The sequence below is a fragment of the Saccopteryx leptura genome, chromosome 3 (genome assembly GCF_036850995.1).
Source record: "Saccopteryx leptura isolate mSacLep1 chromosome 3, mSacLep1_pri_phased_curated, whole genome shotgun sequence".
Taxonomy (NCBI): domain Eukaryota; kingdom Metazoa; phylum Chordata; class Mammalia; order Chiroptera; family Emballonuridae; genus Saccopteryx; species Saccopteryx leptura.
The window spans coordinates 99,373,440-99,392,546 of NC_089505.1; the positions used below are offsets into that span (position 1 = coordinate 99,373,440).

A 19,107-nucleotide genomic window follows, 5' to 3' on the forward strand; every position below is an offset into this window, starting at 1 on the left:
CTCGAAAAAACAGGCAGAGCTGGCCCATTACAGATGGGAAAACTGAGGCCCTAATCGAGGAAGCCATGTGGGACTCAAGTTAGGAGCCCAGCTCTTGCTATGCTCTCCAATGGCTCAGTCCCCCAGCCGGGGAAGAAGGAGAAGGTTACTCTACAAATGTGAGGGCTGCCGACCCCCCCTGCTCTCCTCACAGAGTGAGCCAAGCAGAGAGTGAGAGGGAGCTGGCTGCGGGCTGGTTTCTCTGTAGCAGTCCAGGCTTTGCTGAATGGGACAGCTCAGGGCACTGAGCGTCCAGGGCAGGGCTAGGGTTGCTCAAAGATGAGTGGATTTCACCACTCCCTACTGCCCCCACTGCACGCGTGCACACACACGCGCGCACACACACACACACACCTCTCCTGCCGGAACTGTCTCTTCTGCAGAAGTGGCACTGCATAGTTCATCCCCCGTGGAGCAGAATTGCCAGCTCCACTCCCTCTTTTAAAATAGAGCAATGCCACCCTGGCTGGGTAGCTCAGTTGGTTAGAGTGTCCTGATACACCCAGATTCTGGGTTCGATCCCCAATTAGGGCACATATGAGAATCAACCAATGAATACATAAATAAGTGGAACAACAAATTGATGTTTCTCTTTCTCTCTCTCTCGAAAATCAATACATTTAAAATAAAATATAGCAGTGCTTTCCAGTTTCCCATCTCTGCCCAGGCTCCCAAGCATGTTTGCACCTGTGAACCCATGTGAGCCTCACAGCAACTTGAGACGGTGGTGTATCCTTACTTTTATAGTTTGGTAAACTGAGGCTCAGCAATGTCAAGTGAGAAGAAACACTCCTGGGAGGGTCCATATGTAATCTGGGCTCATCGGATGTTCCCTACAACACCCCTTCCCAGTCCCAGAAGAGAAAGCCGGGGGCTAGGGGAGGAGCACTGCAGGGAGGGAAGGGCTGGTCAGAGGCTGCCCTGCTGGCCAAGCCCAGCTCTGCCCACCCCACCCCACTTCACTCCACCTTGCCTGCTCCCTACAGAGAGGTCCCATGTGCTGATAGGGGAGGGCGAGCACTGTTCAGATGCCTCCCTCGGAGAGTGAAAATCAAGGCCACTTAGCAGGTCTAGCTAGCACACCTGTGCAGCAATCCAGACATCAAGCTGTGGGCCTCTTGGAAGTCTGCTCATTTATTCACCCTGCCATTCGCAAACATTCCCAGGACACCTCTGGGCTGCATGAGGACCGAGCATGACCCAGCCTGGGCCCCGCCAAGGACTCTGCCCTCGAGAGGCTCAGAATCCAGTTGGGGAGAGGAGATAAACTCACCGCAGCCATCACAGACCCTGTTCCATCAGGGAGTCCTTACGAGGGCCAGTCGCTGTGTCTTTAAAATGAGGTGAAAGCCTGCCCTGGCCGGTTGGCTCAGTGGTAGAGCGTCGGCCTGGCGTGCAGAAGTCCCGGGTTCGATTCCCGGCCAGGGCACACAGGAGAAGCGCCCATCTGCTTCTCCACCCCTCCCCCTCTCCTTCCTCTCTGTCTCTCTCCTCCCCTCCTGCAGTGAGGCTCCATTGGAGCAAAGATGGCCCGGGTGCTGGGGATGGCTCCTTGGCCTCTGCCCCAGGCGCTGGAGTGGCTTTGGTCACGACAGAGCGATGCCCCGGAGGGGCAGAGCGTCGCCCCCTGGTGGGCAGAGCAGCGCCCCTGGTGGGCGTGCCGGGTGAATCCCGGTCGGGCGCATGCGGGAGTCTGTCTGACTGTCTCTCCCCGTTTCCAGCTTCAGAAAAATACAAAAAAAAAAAAAAAAAAAAAAAAATGAGGTGAAAGCCCTACACTGCAGGAATTCGATGAGAGAGGGATGGAGAGTCCAGCGCTGATGGTGAACCTGGGGAAGCCTCCCCTCTGCCCCCTCCAAGCCCCCCCCCCCCGCCCCACTGCCCTGCTGCTGCCTGACCACTCAGGAGACAAGGAGAGGCACCATCTCCTCAAAGGTCCTAGCGACATGCCCATTTCCCCAGGTTTGGGGTCTGAGGGCTTCCTCCCTCCTGTTGGGAGGAGGAAGTTGCCACTCTGAAACACAGGACAGGCAGAGTGGAAGAGTTGGGAAGAGAGAGCCCAGGGAGAAGGTGCACCTGAGCTGGGGCAGCCTGGGAGTTTCAGAAGATGCAGGAGTTACCTTAAAGCAAGCTGCACTTATCCTGTGGGAACATTTGGTGAAGTGAAGTTCTTACTCTGCTAAAGAGGATTCAGAATTTGGAGCAGACCCCTGATGGAGAATGGCCCCTGGTTGCTCACCCACTCGGTAGCCCTTTAAGGGTGCCCCGTTCTGGAAGACTCACCGTCTTCAGTTTTCTCACCTGTAAAGTGGGCAAAGCGCAGGTGTGGTTGGTTGTACCACTACCTAGGCACGCAGAACCCCAGCCCCTGGGAGAGCCTCCCCTCCTCCACCACACATTTCTGGGAGCCCGACCATGGCTTGTGACAGTGTCCTGACTCCGTCTGCATTTTTCTGCCCTGCCTTGCCCATGCCCCCAAAGCCCCAGGAGTAAGGTGCCATCCACGGACTCTTCCATCTGACGAGCCCTGAAGAACAGTTTGGAATTCTATGGGCTGTGGCCACTCCACCCACAGGTTTTCCCCACACAATTACTATATTTCCCCATGTATAAGACACACCATTTTTCAAAAATTTGGGGTCTGAAAACTGGATACATCTTATACAGTAGTTGTAGATTTTTTTACTTCCATCTCCCGCTTTTTCATGCTTGTTTTTGCGCTCATTGTTGAAGAGAGTGATTCGTCATCAGACACAGATAAGGACAAGCTAATGGATGGGAGTTTTGACAGTGATGAGGAGTTGTATGAATTTTATGATGAATAAAACTTGAGTTCAATAACTATGTAATACTTTTTTTTTTTTCAAATTTCAGGCCCCAAAATTAAACTGCATCTTATATGTGGGCAAATATGGTACAATGTTTGCATTAGCTGCCAACTAAGGGGACACCACATAAAAAAGTCCAGATATCCATCTTCTGAAAATGCAGAAAACTGGGCTCACATCCCCATGGCAATGCTGGCTGGAGCTGGGAACGCTCCCCTAGCAGATTTCATCAGGGTGCCTGCCTGTCTCCTGTGAGCATTTGTGCTTGCCTCTCTGGGTCTCGTCCAATCTGCTTCCCTTATCCCCCGCCTCCTTCACAGCATCCCTGAACAGTCACTACCTAGTGTCTGCTTGAATGCCTCTGGTAATGGGGGGCTTACCACATCTTTGAGGCAGCTGGTCTGAGCTGCTGGGAAAGGGCTCCTAATTTGAGCTGTGTTCTCCCTTCTGTAACAAAGACACACAGGAGAGAGTGAGCTTTAGAGTCCAGTGGATCTGGATCTGAGCACTTCGCTAGCATTTAACCAGCTGTGTGATCTAAGGCAAATGATGGCCTTTCTTCACTTCAGTTTCCTTAGCTGCACCTCCCCGCAGGGCTGTGTGACGCTTAAAGTAGAGCAAGTTTATAAAGCTCTTAAAGCAGGGTCTGGCACATGGCACACACTCCCCAAACAGCCTTTATCATTCTATGTAACCTCCAGCCATGGGTCCAGCTCTTCCCCAGTGAGCATGGGAGCTGGGAGTGCAGTCAGAGGGCCTTGAATAATACCTAGTCCGTGCCTGTTAGAAGTTAGAGGCAGAGTCAGGACTCGTCCCCAGTGGGCACCCACACTTGAGGGCCAGCCCCTGAGAGCTGCAGACCTCCTACCTGCTTCTAGAACAACGTGACTGACCAGATACTCATGGGGCTTGAGGGTGGTGGGTCCACACCTGGAGGGATCCCCACGTCCCTGCCCTTTCCCCCTCACTCCCGCATTTCCCAGGATGAGATTCCTACTCCTGGGAATAGAACTGGAAGTGGGGAAAGTCAAGGGAGGAAAAAGCAGGGAGGGTCAATCACCACTATCCAAGAACAGCTGCCATTACCAGCCCCCTGGCTGTGTGCTTGGCAGTACCTGGCACTTAGTACCTGAGTCCTTGAATATAATTCTCACAGCGGCCCTGGGACATGGATACTGTTGTTCTTGTTTTACAGACATGGAAGTTGAGGCTCAGAGAGGTTAAGAAATTTGCCCAAGGCCACAGCCAGGATTTAACCACCTGTCTGGTCCCAGAGCCTGTGCTCATAACCACTGTACTCTAAGACAAGGGTGCCCAGTCATGGGATGGGGGAGGGGAGAGGGTTTCTAACTAAAAGTGCTTTCTGAGTTTGTCTTTAAGCGGGTCTCTGAGTCTCTGTTTGTGAACTAGTGTGTGTGCATCTGAGTGTGTTATTGTGTGAGGTACTTTGTATGGGCACATGAGTCTGAGTCATGTAAGAGTGAGTGGGTGGGTGGATGTTTCGCCCTTGTGTGTGCACACGGGGACTTCTCCTGGTGGGTCTACGTGGCCTGGTGTCGCGGGGGCGTCCAGACTGTGGCGCTGGGAGCGGTGGCTCTGAGTCCACGTGCGAACGTGGGGCGCGGGGAGCGCGCCACCCGCGAAGGTGCGGGCGGGTGAGTGCGAGCGTGCGCACGTGCAGCGGTGGTGTCCGCCGCCCCGGTGTCCGCGGTGCGGGCTCCGTGACCCCCACCCCTCGCCTCAGTGCTGATTGGCTCGGCGCCGTGACAGGCCGGCCCCCGCCCGGGGCGGCGGCGGCGGCGGCGGCGGCGGGCGCGGGTGCCCGCGTGTGCGCTGTGAGCCGGCGTGTGCGCCGGTGTGTGCGCCCGGCCGCCGGGTGTGCGGGAGAGCCGGGGAGCGCGCCGACGCGCGGGCCGCCGCGGCCGAGCCCGAGGGTGAGCGGCGCCCCCGCCCTCCCGGCCATGGCCCCCGCCCGGGGCCGCTTGCCCCCAGCGCTCTGGGTCGTCACGGCCGCGGCGGCAGCGACCACCTGCGTGTCCGCGGCGCGCGGCGAAGGTGAGCGGTGGCGGTGGCGGTGGCAGGGCGGGGGCGGCCGAGGGCCGGGCGGGAGGGGGGCGCGGCGCGCGCTGCCCCAGGCTCAACTTCCTTCCCCTCGACCCTGAGCTCCGACGGGGCTGGTATTCCTGGGCCTGGGGGAACAGAGATTGCACCGCGGGAGAGACCCGGGGTCAAGGGACAGAGCAATGGAGAAGGAGACAGGACTGGGGAACAGGGACCCGGAGGCTGAGGATGAGGGGCCAGAGGCACGGGCTACCCGGGGACAGGGCTGACAGGTTTGGAGCTGGGGACAGAAAACTGAAGATCAGACACTGGGGATTAGGGAGAGGATGGGGGGCGGAAGACAGAGGTGTAGACGAGAGGAGAGAGGGGACAGAACAGCTTGACAGAGGGATACAAACATGCAGGATGAGATTCAAGGGCTGAATAAAAAGGGGGCAGGGGACTGCGTTGTGGGTTGGGGACTAAGAACTGAGAAAGGAGGATCAGAGAGGTTAGGACAGCGTTTGGGGGAAGACAGGGATGAGGGGCAGGAAGTGAGTCTTGGAAGTGACTGGGCTGGAGGGCTGGGGAGTAGGAGGGACAGCAGGCAGGGAGTAATAGCTGGTGGGGTGGCAGCTTGGTGGACAGGAAGGAGCAGCTTTGGAGAAGGGGCCAGTGAGGCGAGAGCTGAGGGGCTGGCAGTGGAACCGAGGCAAGCAAGGCCCTGGAGGGCAGGATCTTGTCCAGGGGCAAGGCTGGGCAGTCCGTTCACTCAGGGACACAGGGAAGGGAGGCCAGAGCAGGGGTTGTGAACTGGTCATGACCAGAAGGGTCTGGTAAGTGGCTTCCTGGTAATAGGAGGGGACCAGGAAAGCTGGGAGGGGACATTCATCAAGCTCCCTGGACACCCAGGCAGGACCTCAGAGCTACACACCCACAGGATGCTGCCCTGGGTTCTATTCCCAACCGCCTCTGCAACCCCCATCCCCACCCCCACCCCCACCCCCACCCCCACCCCTCCGTCCCTGCCCTAGACCTCCTCTGCTGCCCAGCAGAAGCTGGCCCTAGTGCTCTGCACAGGATCCCAGGACTGGTCTCTCCCTGGTCCAGAGCTGCTCTCTCCCTGGCAGAATGAACTTCTGGATTCGGGAGAGCTCCAGAGCCAGTATTTCTCATCCATGCTCAGATATAGCACAGATCCACCCCCCACCACGCACACAAACAGCTCATAGAGCTATAGCCATACCCTCAAGTCCATACGGATGTACATCGGGATTCAGACGCAGGCTTGTAGACTGATGTGCATGGACAGCACCCCTCTGCCCACTGTCAGATGCACAGAAATGCAGACAGTACACATGTACACACACATACATGAACAGATGCATACACTTGAAAATATGCACATTCGTGGGCAGACGCCATTTAGAAGGAGGCCCTCAAACTTGCGTTCATGCCCATGGAATGCATGTGCACAGAAAAAATGCACATAGACATATGTACACTTCATAGTCTCTAATGAAACAGGTTACACAGGGAGCAGGGACCATAGAAGGGGAGCGGAGAGGTGAGATGGTGGGAGGAACAGCCCAGCTGGGCGGCGGGGGGGTGGGGGGAGGTGATGAGATGCGGGTTCCTGGGGCACCAGGAGAGTCAGGATGGGGCAATCAGTGACTCTCAGAGCTGCGGTCTGGGAAGCAGTCTTCCCAGAGCTGGGTACAGGGGAGGGGTCCGCTTCTTCACCCAGCAGGATTCTGAGGGGTCTCACATCAGGGCTTTGGGCATTGGGTGGTGCACCCTCAATTCCTTAATTGGATTCTCACCTTGGGAAGGAGCCAGCACCCTCCAGAATTGTAGGCTGGCAAATGCCAGAGTCCCCTGGGGAGGAGACTTTGGGGAGGACAGACCATTGGCCTGAGGGAGAAGACGTGTCTGTGTCCATGTCCATGACCGTGTCCGGGTAGGGACAACAGTTGGAAGAGGCAAGATTCATAGAGAGGCAGGTGGGAAAGTCTGCCGGGTAGAGGGATGCATTGTCCTCACCTGTCCAGCCAATGCAGCAGGGTTCCCATAGCAGGGCTTGGGTTACCCTCATAGGGCAGAACGCCACGAGTGGAGACCTAGGGAACGGGTTCCACATGGGACAGCCAGAAGTCCCTTCCAGCTCAGCTGGTGCAGAGCCAGCACCAGCCAGGGAGACTGTTAGAACTTGAGGAGGAGGCTGTGTTTCCAGCTGGTGTCCCAAAGGTGACAGAGCCCCAGGTTGGCCAAGTGTTCCTGTGCCAGGTCCCTCCCTGGGCACCTGCAGAGATGTCCCCTCCTCAGCCCTACCAGGCTCACAGCCCTTTATGACTCTGCTGGGGATTACCCACCACTCCGGGGTGATCTCAGAGGCATTCATGTCCTGGCTGACACCCTGTGGCCACCCCAAATTCTCTGGCCTCACCATCATGCGCTATGTCCTCAGGGAATGTAAATCAATTTAAGTATTAGTCTCGGCGAAATGGAATGGGGGAAGGCAACGGTGCTGGAGAAAAAAGAAATCACATAATGCCTTGCACAGTCAAACAGGAAGGGCTTAGGAATTATCTGTGCTTCTTAGAGCAGGAGAGGGACCCATCCGATCCCCTGAACAGCCCCAGGAAGGCCCAGAAGGGATGGATGCTTGTGGACATCTTGCCGGTGGGGAAACTGAGGCATGGAGGAGTTAATTGATTTGCTTTGTTCAAGGCCCTAAAAAGTCATCTCTAGTCCAACTCTCACATTTGCAAGTGGGGAGACAGCCCCAGAGAGGGGACTGACATCACAGATGTCACACAGACCCACAGTCGGTAGTGCAAGAGGCAGGAGATAGATAGCCTGGCCCTGGTGACCAGAAGGGCGTGACTCCCCCTGGGGACTCAGCCCCGGGCCAGCTGGGCCTAATGCTGGAATTCGCTCCAGCCCTAATGAGTCCTCCCGTGGGCCTGGAGCTGCCCGTGAGAGACATTGTGTGTTCCCCTCACAGGAGGGGACATGAGGTAGGAAAGAGAGGGACAGGTAGGAGAGGAGAGGGGAGGGGCAGAGAAGGGTCTGGAAGGAATTAGAACAAGCAGCCCTGGAATCCTGTAGCTCTCCCTGAATCCGATAGAATCGACTTTTGACTTATCTTTGGATTATCTGAGCCCCTTGGCTGGCTGATCAAGAATCTGCTGCCAGTGTGGTGGGGCTTCCCAGGGGAGGGAGGGGCCTGGGAGCTGGGGTCTGCAGGTGGCTGGGTGCTCTGGGGAGGAGTCTGAGCCGGCGGGGACATTCGTTTAGATACCCGCTGCCTAGGCACAGGTCTGAGCTGCCCGGTGAAGGGGCCCTCCAGCTCTGAGACCCCATCTGGGACGTGGCTGAGGGTAGTGAAGCCCACAGGTCTCTTGCCCCACCCTCTCCCCAAACTCGGCCCTGCTGGTCTGGGGGGAAACTGCAGTGCGGCCCCCTCCTCCTCCCCCTCCCACCAGGCAGCAGGAGAGAGCTGCCTGACCCAGTTTTCTTTCCATTGCCTGAGCGGGAGGGAGAGAGGCAGGAAGGTTTCTCTGCCTGTGCCCCTGGCGTGGGGCCGGCTCTGGGAGGGGGGTTCCCTCTGTGGACATTGGCTCCGCCCCTGATCCTACCTGACCTCTGGGGACCCTCCTGGTTCTGCAAGCCCTCCCTCCAGCCAGCCTCCCCTGTCCCCTAGTGGGATGGGGAGGGTGAAAGGAGGAAGGAAATCAGCAAATACGAGCATCCTCACTCCAACATTTCCTGAGGACACTTGTCTCCATCTTTGAGGGGCAGGCCTAGAGCCATGCAAATCTCAGGGAGAAGAACAGCCAGCCCTCCATCCAGAAAGTTCCGGGAGGGCCCTGGCTTTAACCCTCGGTGATCTGCCCAAGTGTCCCCATTGGGTCAGTTGGAAACCTCATGATCCCTGGCTGGGAGATGGGGTACATGGAAGAGAATTAAAGGGCTTTGGTAAAGGGGTTGGCTTCAGGTGATGCTACAGTTTACCCTCACCTACCCTTTGATATTATTATCCCCATTTTATAGATGAGGGAATTGAGGTTCAGAGAACCTTCTGTTATCAAGCAGATGTATTGAGATGTGACTCCAGTGTGGGCTTAAAATAGATTTGCTTTCTGGCCAGCGCCCCTTCCCCACCACGGGCCCAGGCTGCCAGGGCTGCTGGCATCGTCTGTGGCTGCCACAGCAGGTGCTCTGAATGCCAGCCCTGCTGGCTACACTTGTGATGCTCTAAGCATGTTCCTGCACTTCCCTGAGGCTCAGTACAGTATTTTCATCTGTAAAACGGAGATGAGAATGATCACCTCTTAGAGTGGTTGTGTGGGTCACAGATGAGGCATCCTAAGCTCCCCTTGAAGAGCTCAACACATAGTAGGTGCTCACCAAAAGGCAACTCTACTCCCCTTAATCCCGCCACATCAAGTGTGCACAGAGGACCTACTAGGTGCCAGGCATCTCCTGGGGCACTGATGATTATAAAGCTGGAGCCAATCCTCTCAGGGAGGTGTGACATCACAGGATGAACTTTGATGGTAAATGAATGCTGTTACATCCCCTGCGTAGACAAACGTCAAAGTCATCCCCACAAACCCCTGTAAGACGAGAACCCTGTCACCTCCATTTTACATAGGAGGAAGCTGAGGCTCAGGGCGGGGGAAGGGACTTGCTCAGGGACACGTAACTCCTAAGTGGCAGGCCCCCCGGACTCCTGAGCCCATCTCAGCCATCCCACTGCCCCAGCAAGCGGGCAGCCTGGCACCCTGGGCAGCTTGTGTTCTGGGAATTCAGGAGGTCGTGTTTTGGCTGAGTGGTAGAGGAAGGAAGGCTTCAGGGGATGAGGGAACTTGAACTGAGCCCTGATGGACAGGGCGAGTCGGAAGGGACGCAGAGATCCAGAGCCAGCGTGTCGGGGCTGCGAGCTGGCCAGTGTGACTGGGTCGGCTGCCCCTGTGGGGCTGGGGAAGGCCGTCCCAGGGCTCTAATGCGCTCTTGTCTTCGGTTTTGCAGTGAACTTGCTGGACACAACCACCATCCACGGGGACTGGGGCTGGCTCACATATCCGGCTCACGGGGTAAGTAGTGGGCAGTGGGACCCGCGTCGTCTTGTGAGCAAAGAGAGGTTGCGACTCACAGAGTCTTACCAGATAGGTGAAGAAAAAGCGGAGGTCTGGAGGGGTGACGGGACTCACCCAAGGACAAAGAGCAATTAGAGACAGAGCTGCTGGTTTCTTAACGGTTAGAGCATGCCAAGCCTTGGGATTACAGAGCCAGCCCTGGTGCTGGGCAGCTGACTCTCCACGTCTGAGGTCCTAGACGTGGGATCCTCATGCTGTGTTCTGGGCCCAGAGTCACCATGTGCCACGTCCAGGCCCAGGGTAGCCTAAGTCGTGTCAATGTTGAGGAACAGGGCCAGGAAGGGCCCTGTCTGGGCCTTTCATGGCTTCAGGATTGGTCCCCTCCCTCACAGCTGTGCGGCCCTCACCAGGGGCCACCAGGAAGCCTGGAGCTGGCCTTTGCGGTAACCCTGGGCCCTGCCCATCAGGTCCCTGTGGGTCACGTGTTCAGGGGGACACCCCCTCCCAGCCTCCTGGGGAGTGGCTGTGGGAACTCCAGGGACAAAGCTATACTGCCTGGTCCCTCCGCTTCTCTTATCCAAATCCCAGCAGTGGGAGCAGTAAAGCCGAAACAAGCCCAGGTGCCTGGTGGGTCCTGGCTCTGCTGACAGTGAGTGGGTGGCCCCGGTCACCACTTCACCTCCCTGGGTCTCCGTTTCCCCTCTGTAGAAAGGGATGAGCATGTGACGATCTCGTGGGGTTTGCTGTGAGGGTGAGGGAAGAGGACATGTGACCTCGGCATGGGGCCTGGCGCCTGGTCAGCCTTCACTGAATGTATTAGTGTCATTATCATTGTCATTGGTATATATTATGCTTCTATCTCATGTAAATTTCCTACAGATGTGCTCAGAAACACACACATGCATCCCTGCTATAGACATGAACACATCATGTACACACAACTTCCTTCATGAACACTATGACTTCCGTGACTCTGGAAACAGAGGAATAAAATGAATAACAGTAACAATGACAGTGATACCAACAGTTAATATTTGCGAAGAGAGAATTTCTTTGCTTTGGGGTAGGGTTTTTATCCAGGCCGTTTGTGGCCTGTGGCTGAGGTCAGAACGGAGCTCTGCACCTCTCTCTCTGGTGGCCCAGGTAGCAGTAGGCTGAGTCTGCTTACTGTTGTCAGCCCTTGTGCTCCAGGCTTCAGGGAGCTGGAGGGGCAGGCCTGGGGGTCCAGGAGCCAGTGGGTGCTCCTTCCCTGGTTGAGCAGGTCAGCCCTGCCTGCAGATGAAGGCTGAATCCTGGGGTGTCTCTGTACCTCCCTGGGCTGTAGTCTCTCCCTGTGTAGTGCTCTCGGTGTGTGCCCCAGAGGGCTGTCTCCTGGGATGCGCATGCGTGATGAAGGGTTCTGGTTCTGCCAGCGGTGGGGTGCTGACCCATGAGGAGATGACTGCCTGGCTGTTGGCTGGGTCAGCATTTCCCTGACACCCCGCAGCTAGGAAGGAGTCGACCTGGCCCCTGGTTGACTCTGAGTGTCTCTGTCCCTCTGTCTCACTCAGATCTTAGGACTTGGTCTTTAGAGCAACAAGGAGGGGTAAGGATTTTAAGCAGGTGAGGAACACAACCTGACTTGTGTTTTGCACGAGCGCTCTGGTGATTCTTTGTGTGTGCAGGGTGCTGTAAAGCGTGACTTGGATTTACCGCATTTCATTTGGGAGTTAAAACAAATAACAGCTTATATTCACATAGCTCTTAACAATTCACAGATGTTATCTCATTTAATCCCCACTACCAATCCCACAAGGAGGTGCAGCGAGCCCATTTTACGGATGAGGAAACAGAGACTCAGAGCAGTGGACTTGCTCACCGTCAGACCGGTTCCAAGTGATGGCCTGGGACTCAAATATCCCTGAGCCTGGGGCTGAGAGTTGAGTCCCTTTTGCCTTCTTTGATCTCTGTCCTCATTGTGAGGGTTGGGAGGCAACGCTGCCTTGTCCTCTGAGCCATGGACCACCTCCTGTCTCTATGGGGCTTGCCCGGGAAGAGAAGAAGGCTGGATGCGACCCCAGGTTCCCAGACTCGAGAGCTTGAACCTGAGCCAAGCGACCAGGTGAAACACGCAGATGCTGACGTTCAGGGGATGTGGGGAGGAGCCAGGGATCTTTCCTTTAGTGAGTTTCCCAGGTGATTCTGTCCCAGCCCAGCTAGGTGGGGAGCCTTTGGAAATGGTTCTTGAGCTTCCTCCCACCCCTCTGGTCCTGGGTGCAGTTTCCGGGGCTGTGTCCAGCTGCAGGGAAACTCAGATTATAAGGAAGGCTGCACAGCCCAAAGGCCAGGGGGCTGGGTCTGGACGAGCCGGTGCTCTGCCGCCTCTCATCAGTGTGACTCGGGGAAATCCCTCCCCTCCCCTCCACCTCCTTGTGCATAAGGTGGGGACCACAACAGCCAGCCCCGTGGGGTCGTCCTCTATGAGATGATGCAGGAAAAGCGCAGTTTACCAGTAAGAAACCAGAAGCTCTGAGAGGTTAAGCATCTCTGCTGAGGGTGGACGAGTCTGCTGTGCCTCTCCGTTCGTGCCCCCCTCTCCACACGCTGGGTGGGTTTCCCCTCGGGAGACTAACAGCTGCCTTAGATGAGAGGACACATTCCTTTCCATTGTCTCACTTGATCCTCACCACCCCCTGGGGTGGATGGAACAGGCAGGTGTTAGCTATCCCATTCTATATACAAGAAGCCCAAAGGCCCAGAGAGGGGATGTGATCTACCCAAGGCTGCACAGCTGGTTCCCTACATTCTGTTCTGGGAGGAAGACAGGGTTCCAGGGGAATGGTGGGGGTTGAGGGAGGAGTGTGCCAGGGGCTAGAGAGGCAGCAGGGGGGGAGGGGCACCCAGCACGGTATGGGGTACCCCACGTGGAGAACAGGGCTGATTCCACCTTTGCGCCAGCCTCCAGGAATCTGTGCCACTCTGGGCGTCCGCAGCAGCCGTGGGGCTGGCAGAGCCAGGTCAGGCCTTTGGCATTGGTGGGGCAGCCAGAGCGGACTCACATGGAGCTGATTAATTTCTCCTGGTTCCTGGCAGGAAACAGACAAGGAGCAGCTGGTTGGCTCTTTGGTGCTCCATTAATTGTGACAATGACTTTAACCCCAGATGTGACACAGCACTGCCAAGAGGCTCCAGCTGCCGTGTGGGGTACAAGGCGGGGGTCCTCTTGGGGTGGGGAGTGCAGGAAGCACGATCTCTTTCAGGTGAGGCTGGCACACCCTGGACTTCTTCCCCAGGGGTCCCTGGGGGGCCGGCACAGGTGGGCTGGGAAGAGGCTGCCAGTTCAGCATCGTATCAGTCCATCCTCGGGTGCCTCTCTGTGCCAGGCCCACGCTAAGCACCTTGCAGGCTTGTTCTCTATGCTCTGAAGCCTCGCCGAAGTGGGCCTGAGCTCCATTTTACAGATGTGGGTGCTGGGGGTCAAGACCACACGGCTGGCCAAGATGAGGAGCAACATAGGGGTGTGTGAGGCAGGAAGGACTTGAGATGCCCGTGGCGCTCACTCTGGCACGTGTGGAACGGCTCACAGCGCACAGACTCTCAGGGCGCCACAAGGAGTTCTTGTTGCTGTTGCTGTTGACCTTTTGTCCCCTTTTACCTCTGGCTCTACTCCTTTAAAAAAATTTTTTCTATTACAGTTTATGTTCCATATTGTTTTGTATTAGTTTCAATATTGCTTGTATTAACACAGTGGTTAGACATTTATATAATCTACTAAGTGATCGCCCCCAGAAGTCCAGAACCCACCTGGCACCATCCACAGTTGTCCCAATATTACTGACTCTATTCCCCACCCGGTACCCTGCATCCTGGTGACTCTGTGTGGAACCCCCAGTTGTGTTTCTTAATCGCTTCACCTCCTTCACCCAGCCCCCCACTCCCCTCCCATCTGGCAACCCTCAGTCCATTCTCTGTGTCTATGAGTCTGTTTCTGTTCTGTTTGTTCATTTATATCATTCTTCAGCTTCCACATGTAAGAGAAATAACATGGTACCTGTCCTTCTCTGACTGACTTCATGGGGAGGGTCTGTACCTCTCCCCCACCCCCACCCTCAGCTTAAGTAATAGGATCTCTAGTTCAAGCACAATTGCACATAAAGGTCCAAGAGAGAAGATCAAGGCACTGCCTCTCCGGTTACACAGCGTGTCAACACTGCATCTTCCCTGCGACTCTTCGGTGTCCAGACGGGGCTGCTGAGTGCTCGCTGAACATTGCTTACGCTTCCAGCCGCCCGGGGGGCGGGGGGGGGGGGGGAGGCTCTTCCCTCCCTTCCCTGCATGAGGTTCCTGCTTCTGCCCCACGGAATGTTTAGTGCCCTGCCCCCTGGATGCCCGCTCCCTTTGGCCCGTCACCCTCCCCCACGGTGTCTCTGAGGTGGACTGGGAGGCACCTGAGGACAGGGAGTAGATATGGTGTATTTCTTTCTTCAGGTTGCGGTAAAATACACATAGTGTAAAACTTACCATTTTTATCTTACCCGTTTTAAAGCGTACAGGAGTGTTGAGCACACTGACACTGTTGTGTGACCATCACCACCGTCCATCTCCAGGACGTTTTCATCTTCCCAGACTGAAACTCTGTACCTGTCCAACCACGACTCCCCACTCCCCTGCCCCAGCCCCTGGCAGCCAGCGCCCTACTTTCTGTTTCTACCATTCTGACTGCACTGGGGGCCTCGTGTGAGTGATGCCAGGCGGGCCGCATTTGTCGCTTTGTGTCTGGTCTGTTTCGCTTTGTGCAGTGTCTTCGAGGCCCTCCCCCACCCCGTGCTGCAGCGTGCGTCAGATTTCACTCCCCTTTGAGGCTGAACAGTATCCCATTGTATGGATAGAGCACATTTGTTTATCCATCCATCCATTCCATCCATCCATCCATCCATCCATCCATTGATGGGACACTTACGTTTCCCCCTTCCGGCTGCCATGAATAGGGGTGTGCAGGGAGCTGTTTGAGTCCCCAGTTCCATTTCTTTTGAGTGTACCCCTAGAAGTGGAGTGGCTGGACCAGATGGCAGTTCTGTGTTTAATCTTTAGAGGATCCGCCACATTCTTCCACAGTGGCTGCACCATTTTTCATTCCCGCCAGCAGCGCACAGGGCTCCGAATTCTCCACACCCTCGCCAGCACTTGTTTGTTTGTTTTCTTTCCTGTTGTTTTGGTCATAGTTAATGGGGGTAACGTGGTATCTCATCATGCTCTTGATTCTAACGTCCCTAATGGTTAGTGATGTTGAGCACCCTTCCATGTGATACTTAGCCATCTGTATGTCTTCTCTGGAGAAATGTCTATTGAGTCTTTTGCCCGTTTTTAAATAGGGCTGTTTGTATTTTTGTTATTGAGTTGTAGGAATTCTTTCTATATTCTGGACATTAGTTCTTTACCAGATACACGATTGGCAGATATTTTTCTCCCATTCCGTGTATTGCCGTTTCACTCTGGGGATAGTGTCTGGTTTATTTCTGAGTCAGTGAGGCCCGGCCAGTACCTGGCACAGAAGCTGTCATACCTGATGTTCCCACATCCTGGTATTGTCTTGAGCAGAAGCCAGGCCAGCCTGTGAGGCCCCGGCCCCACGTGGGGGCCGAGGGACCATCGCAAACAGCAGGGCAGAGAGAGTCCCTCCATTAGTCACTGAACTAGCGCCATCCAGGGGGCGCTACTGAAGTACTGGAGGTGGGATTTGGGGCATGACTCCGTCAGGTTTGTGTGTTAGGAAGGCTCCTCTGGCAGCTGATATGGAAACTGGCCCAGGGAGCTCACTGCCTTCCCCTGGCGAGTCCCCTCACTCCAGGGGTGATAGGAGTAGCCATACAGAAACGAGGTCAGAGCTTCGCAGCTTTGGTGTCAGTTCCTGTCCTGGCTTCATCATTCGCGAGTTATGTGACCTCAGGCACGGGGCTCATATGTCTGAGCCTCTGTTTGCTCATCTGTAAAGAGGCAGTAAATAACCCTTCCCCAGAAGGATGTGGCACTCTGTGAGCCACACCCCTAGGGTGCCTGGTATCTAGCAGCTGTGGCAGTCCTCCAGAAAAGGTCAGCTCCTCCAGGCTGGAGAGTGTTCCGTCTTCTTCCCCAGGATGCCCCCGGCACAATGCACGTGGCATGTGGCAAGGGTGACTGGCAAAGAGGGCTACGTGCTGACTCTCAGGCCGCTGTGCTCTCTCTGCCCGCAGTGGGACTCCATCAACGAGGTGGACGAGTCCTTCCGGCCCATCCACACGTACCAGGTGTGCAACGTCATGAGCCCCAACCAGAACAACTGGCTGCGCACCAGCTGGGTGCCCCGCGACGGCGCCCGGCGCATCTACGCCGAGATCAAGTTCACCCTGCGCGACTGCAACAGCATGCCTGGCGTGCTTGGCACCTGCAAGGAGACCTTCAACCTCTACTACCTGGAGTCGGACCGCGACCTGGGCGCCAGCACCCAGGAAAGCCAGTTCCTCAAGATCGACACCATCGCAGCCGACGAGAGCTTCACGGGCGCTGACCTGGGCGTGCGACGCCTCAAGCTCAACACGGAGGTGCGCGGCGTGGGCCCGCTCAGCAAGCGCGGCTTCTATCTGGCTTTCCAGGACATCGGGGCCTGCCTCGCCATCCTGTCCCTCCGCATCTACTACAAGAAGTGCCCCACCATGGTGCGCAACCTGGCTGCCTTCTCGGAGGCGGTAACGGGGGCCGACTCATCCTCCCTGGTGGAGGTGCGGGGCCAGTGTGTGCGACACTCGGAGGAGCGGGACACGCCCAAGATGTACTGCAGTGCCGAGGGCGAGTGGCTGGTGCCCATCGGCAAGTGCGTGTGCAGCGCTGGGTATGAGGAGCGGCAGGATGCCTGTGTGGGTGAGCATGCCACATGTGGGCCAGCTGGCAGGCGGGCTTAGTCTGGACAGGGAGGCCAGGGTTGGTGTCGGGGGGAGGGGTCGCCATAGCAGGCGTCTGGGTGGTGCGCACAGTAGGTGGTGCGCACAGTGGGTGGTACACACAGTACCTGGGAGAGTGGGTGGACCTCCACTGTCAGCAAATACACAGGCCACCTGTGTGTGTTGGGGAAGCCGGGAAGGAGACGCTACAGCCCTCTGGTACCCTCTGTGGAACTGTGGAGAGGTACCCACCCCCAGGCATCTGTGTGATCGGGTGTGCTGCTGGGTGCACGCCTGGGCTAGGAAGCAGTACTGCGAGCTTAGGCCAGCATTGTTCTAAGCCCTTTTCACATACTAACTCATTTAATCCCAACCATTACCCTATGAATTAGAAACTACTATTATCCCAGTTTTATAGATAAGGCATAGAGAGGCGAAGCAGCTTACCCAAGGTCACACAGCTACGAAGTAGCAGAGCTATGATTTGAACCCAGAAGTCTGGCTCTGGAGTCCATGCTCAAACCCACTGAACTGCTCGCCTGTAGGGTGGGGAGAAGCAGCCCCAGGCCCTGGGTGAACGAGTGCGATGTGGGGCCGTGGGAAGGTATGCAGGCAGGGGCCCCCAGAGAGTACTGTCTGGGCTGGGTACTTGACTCAGGCAGCCTGCCCGTGTTCAGGAGGATCGAACTGGGGACCTGTGGGAGAGAACAGCCACGGTCCTTGTGGAGGAGGACAGCTGAGAGTATCTGGATCATGAATTAGCATGGTGCCTTTTCCCTCGGGTGCACTGCTGGGGTTCCCGCGCCGGAGTGCAGGCGCAGGGCCCAGATCTCGGGCTGTGTGTGTGTGTGTGTGTGTGTGTGTGTGTGTGTGTGTGTGTGGTCAGCAGACCCCTGCAGGGGGGCAGTGCAGCAGAGCATCCTGGGAGCCTGGGAACACTGGGAGAGCGGTTGTGGGCAGACAGCTGGAACCCCAGCTGTTACCGGTCTCTGCCTGGTTGCCCTTTGCCCTTCTTTGGCCTCCCTGAGGGCTGGACACATGGCAGCTCAGCCACTCGGAGCACAGTGAAGCCTGCTATGGGGACCATCGGTTCTCCTGGGTGGGGGAGAAGGTGTCCATGAAGGGATCAGAGAGACGAGGGCCTGTCCCCAGACAGCCTCAGTGAAAACTGGGACAGGGCCCTGTCCGCCACTTGGAACATACTCTGCTGCTACCGTACAGGCCCCAAGGCCACCGTAGTGGGAACTTCAGGCCCCCTCAGCACCAGCCCTCTGCCTGTAGCCAGCAGGAAAGGCCCCTTGAGGTTTGAGGACTGAGCAGGCAGCAGGCTAACAAGTTCAGGTGATGCACAATGTCATTCTCTGGGACCAGGACCTCCATCCAGCTCCCGGGCCCTTTCCGGCTCCTCTCTGCAGCTCTCTGATTCCAATAGGAAGTCTTTCTTCATACTCCCAACTGCCATGAGTCTTCACCAGTCCTGGACCCTAAACCTCAATACCTCCTGGGACACTTACTGGTTTCTGGGTTTGTTCTACCCCCTGTGGCGTAGTGTGCCAGGCCCCCCAGGTCTCCGGCCTCTCCTGGTTCCTGTCACAGACATCCCTGTTTTTCTCAACTGCCCACTGGGTAAGCATAATAACAGACACTGCTCTTGCCATGACAGCTTGCAGAGGGATTCCTCACACATCAATTCATTTGCTCGTTGTGGCAAGGCAGATATTATAATTCCATTTTATAGATGGGAAAACTGAAGTGCAGGAGGTAGTGTCGCCTACTGAGGCTCACAGCTGGTGGAAGGTCAAGCTGGGACCTCGGTCTGTCTTGCTCTGAGCCAAGGGCAGGCTTTGAACCTGTCCCTAGTTCACTCCAACTGCTTTTCTTGCCAGAGCTGGCTTCCAACGCCCCCTCATTCTGAGGGGATCATAAAGTCCTTTAGTGACCCCCCTCTTTTTTTTTTTTAGTATTTGCCGTGTGCCAGGCACTTGAATAAGTGGTTCTTACACATCGTGTCAGTTACTTGCTCTGAGCAGCATCTACCATGTCCCAGGTGCCAGGGATCCAGGCACAGGGAGTCTCTGCCTTCGGGAAGTTGATGTAGTTTCTCATCCTTACACTATTTCTCTAGTCTAAGTATTATGTCCCCATCGTACACACGTGAGACATTGAGCCCCCTCCGCTTCAGTCATGGAGGGCGGTCTCATC

General features: G+C 56.3%; 1 protein-coding gene across 2 annotated transcripts in view; it reads left to right on the forward strand.

Moving 5' to 3' along the window:
- The first annotated feature begins 4,745 nt into the window (after positions 1 to 4,745).
- EPHA8 (EPH receptor A8) overlaps positions 4,746 to 19,107 on the forward strand; it is a 35,267-nt gene continuing 20,905 nt past the window's right edge. For both annotated transcript variants that reach the window (XM_066375377.1, XM_066375378.1), the window contains exons 1-3: positions 4,746 to 4,922; positions 9,945 to 10,009; positions 16,222 to 16,885. In XM_066375377.1, coding sequence (XP_066231474.1) covers positions 4,829 to 4,922; positions 9,945 to 10,009; positions 16,222 to 16,885 — 823 coding nt within the window. In that variant the 5' untranslated portion in view covers positions 4,746 to 4,828. The remainder of the gene's footprint in view (positions 4,923 to 9,944; positions 10,010 to 16,221; positions 16,886 to 19,107) is intronic.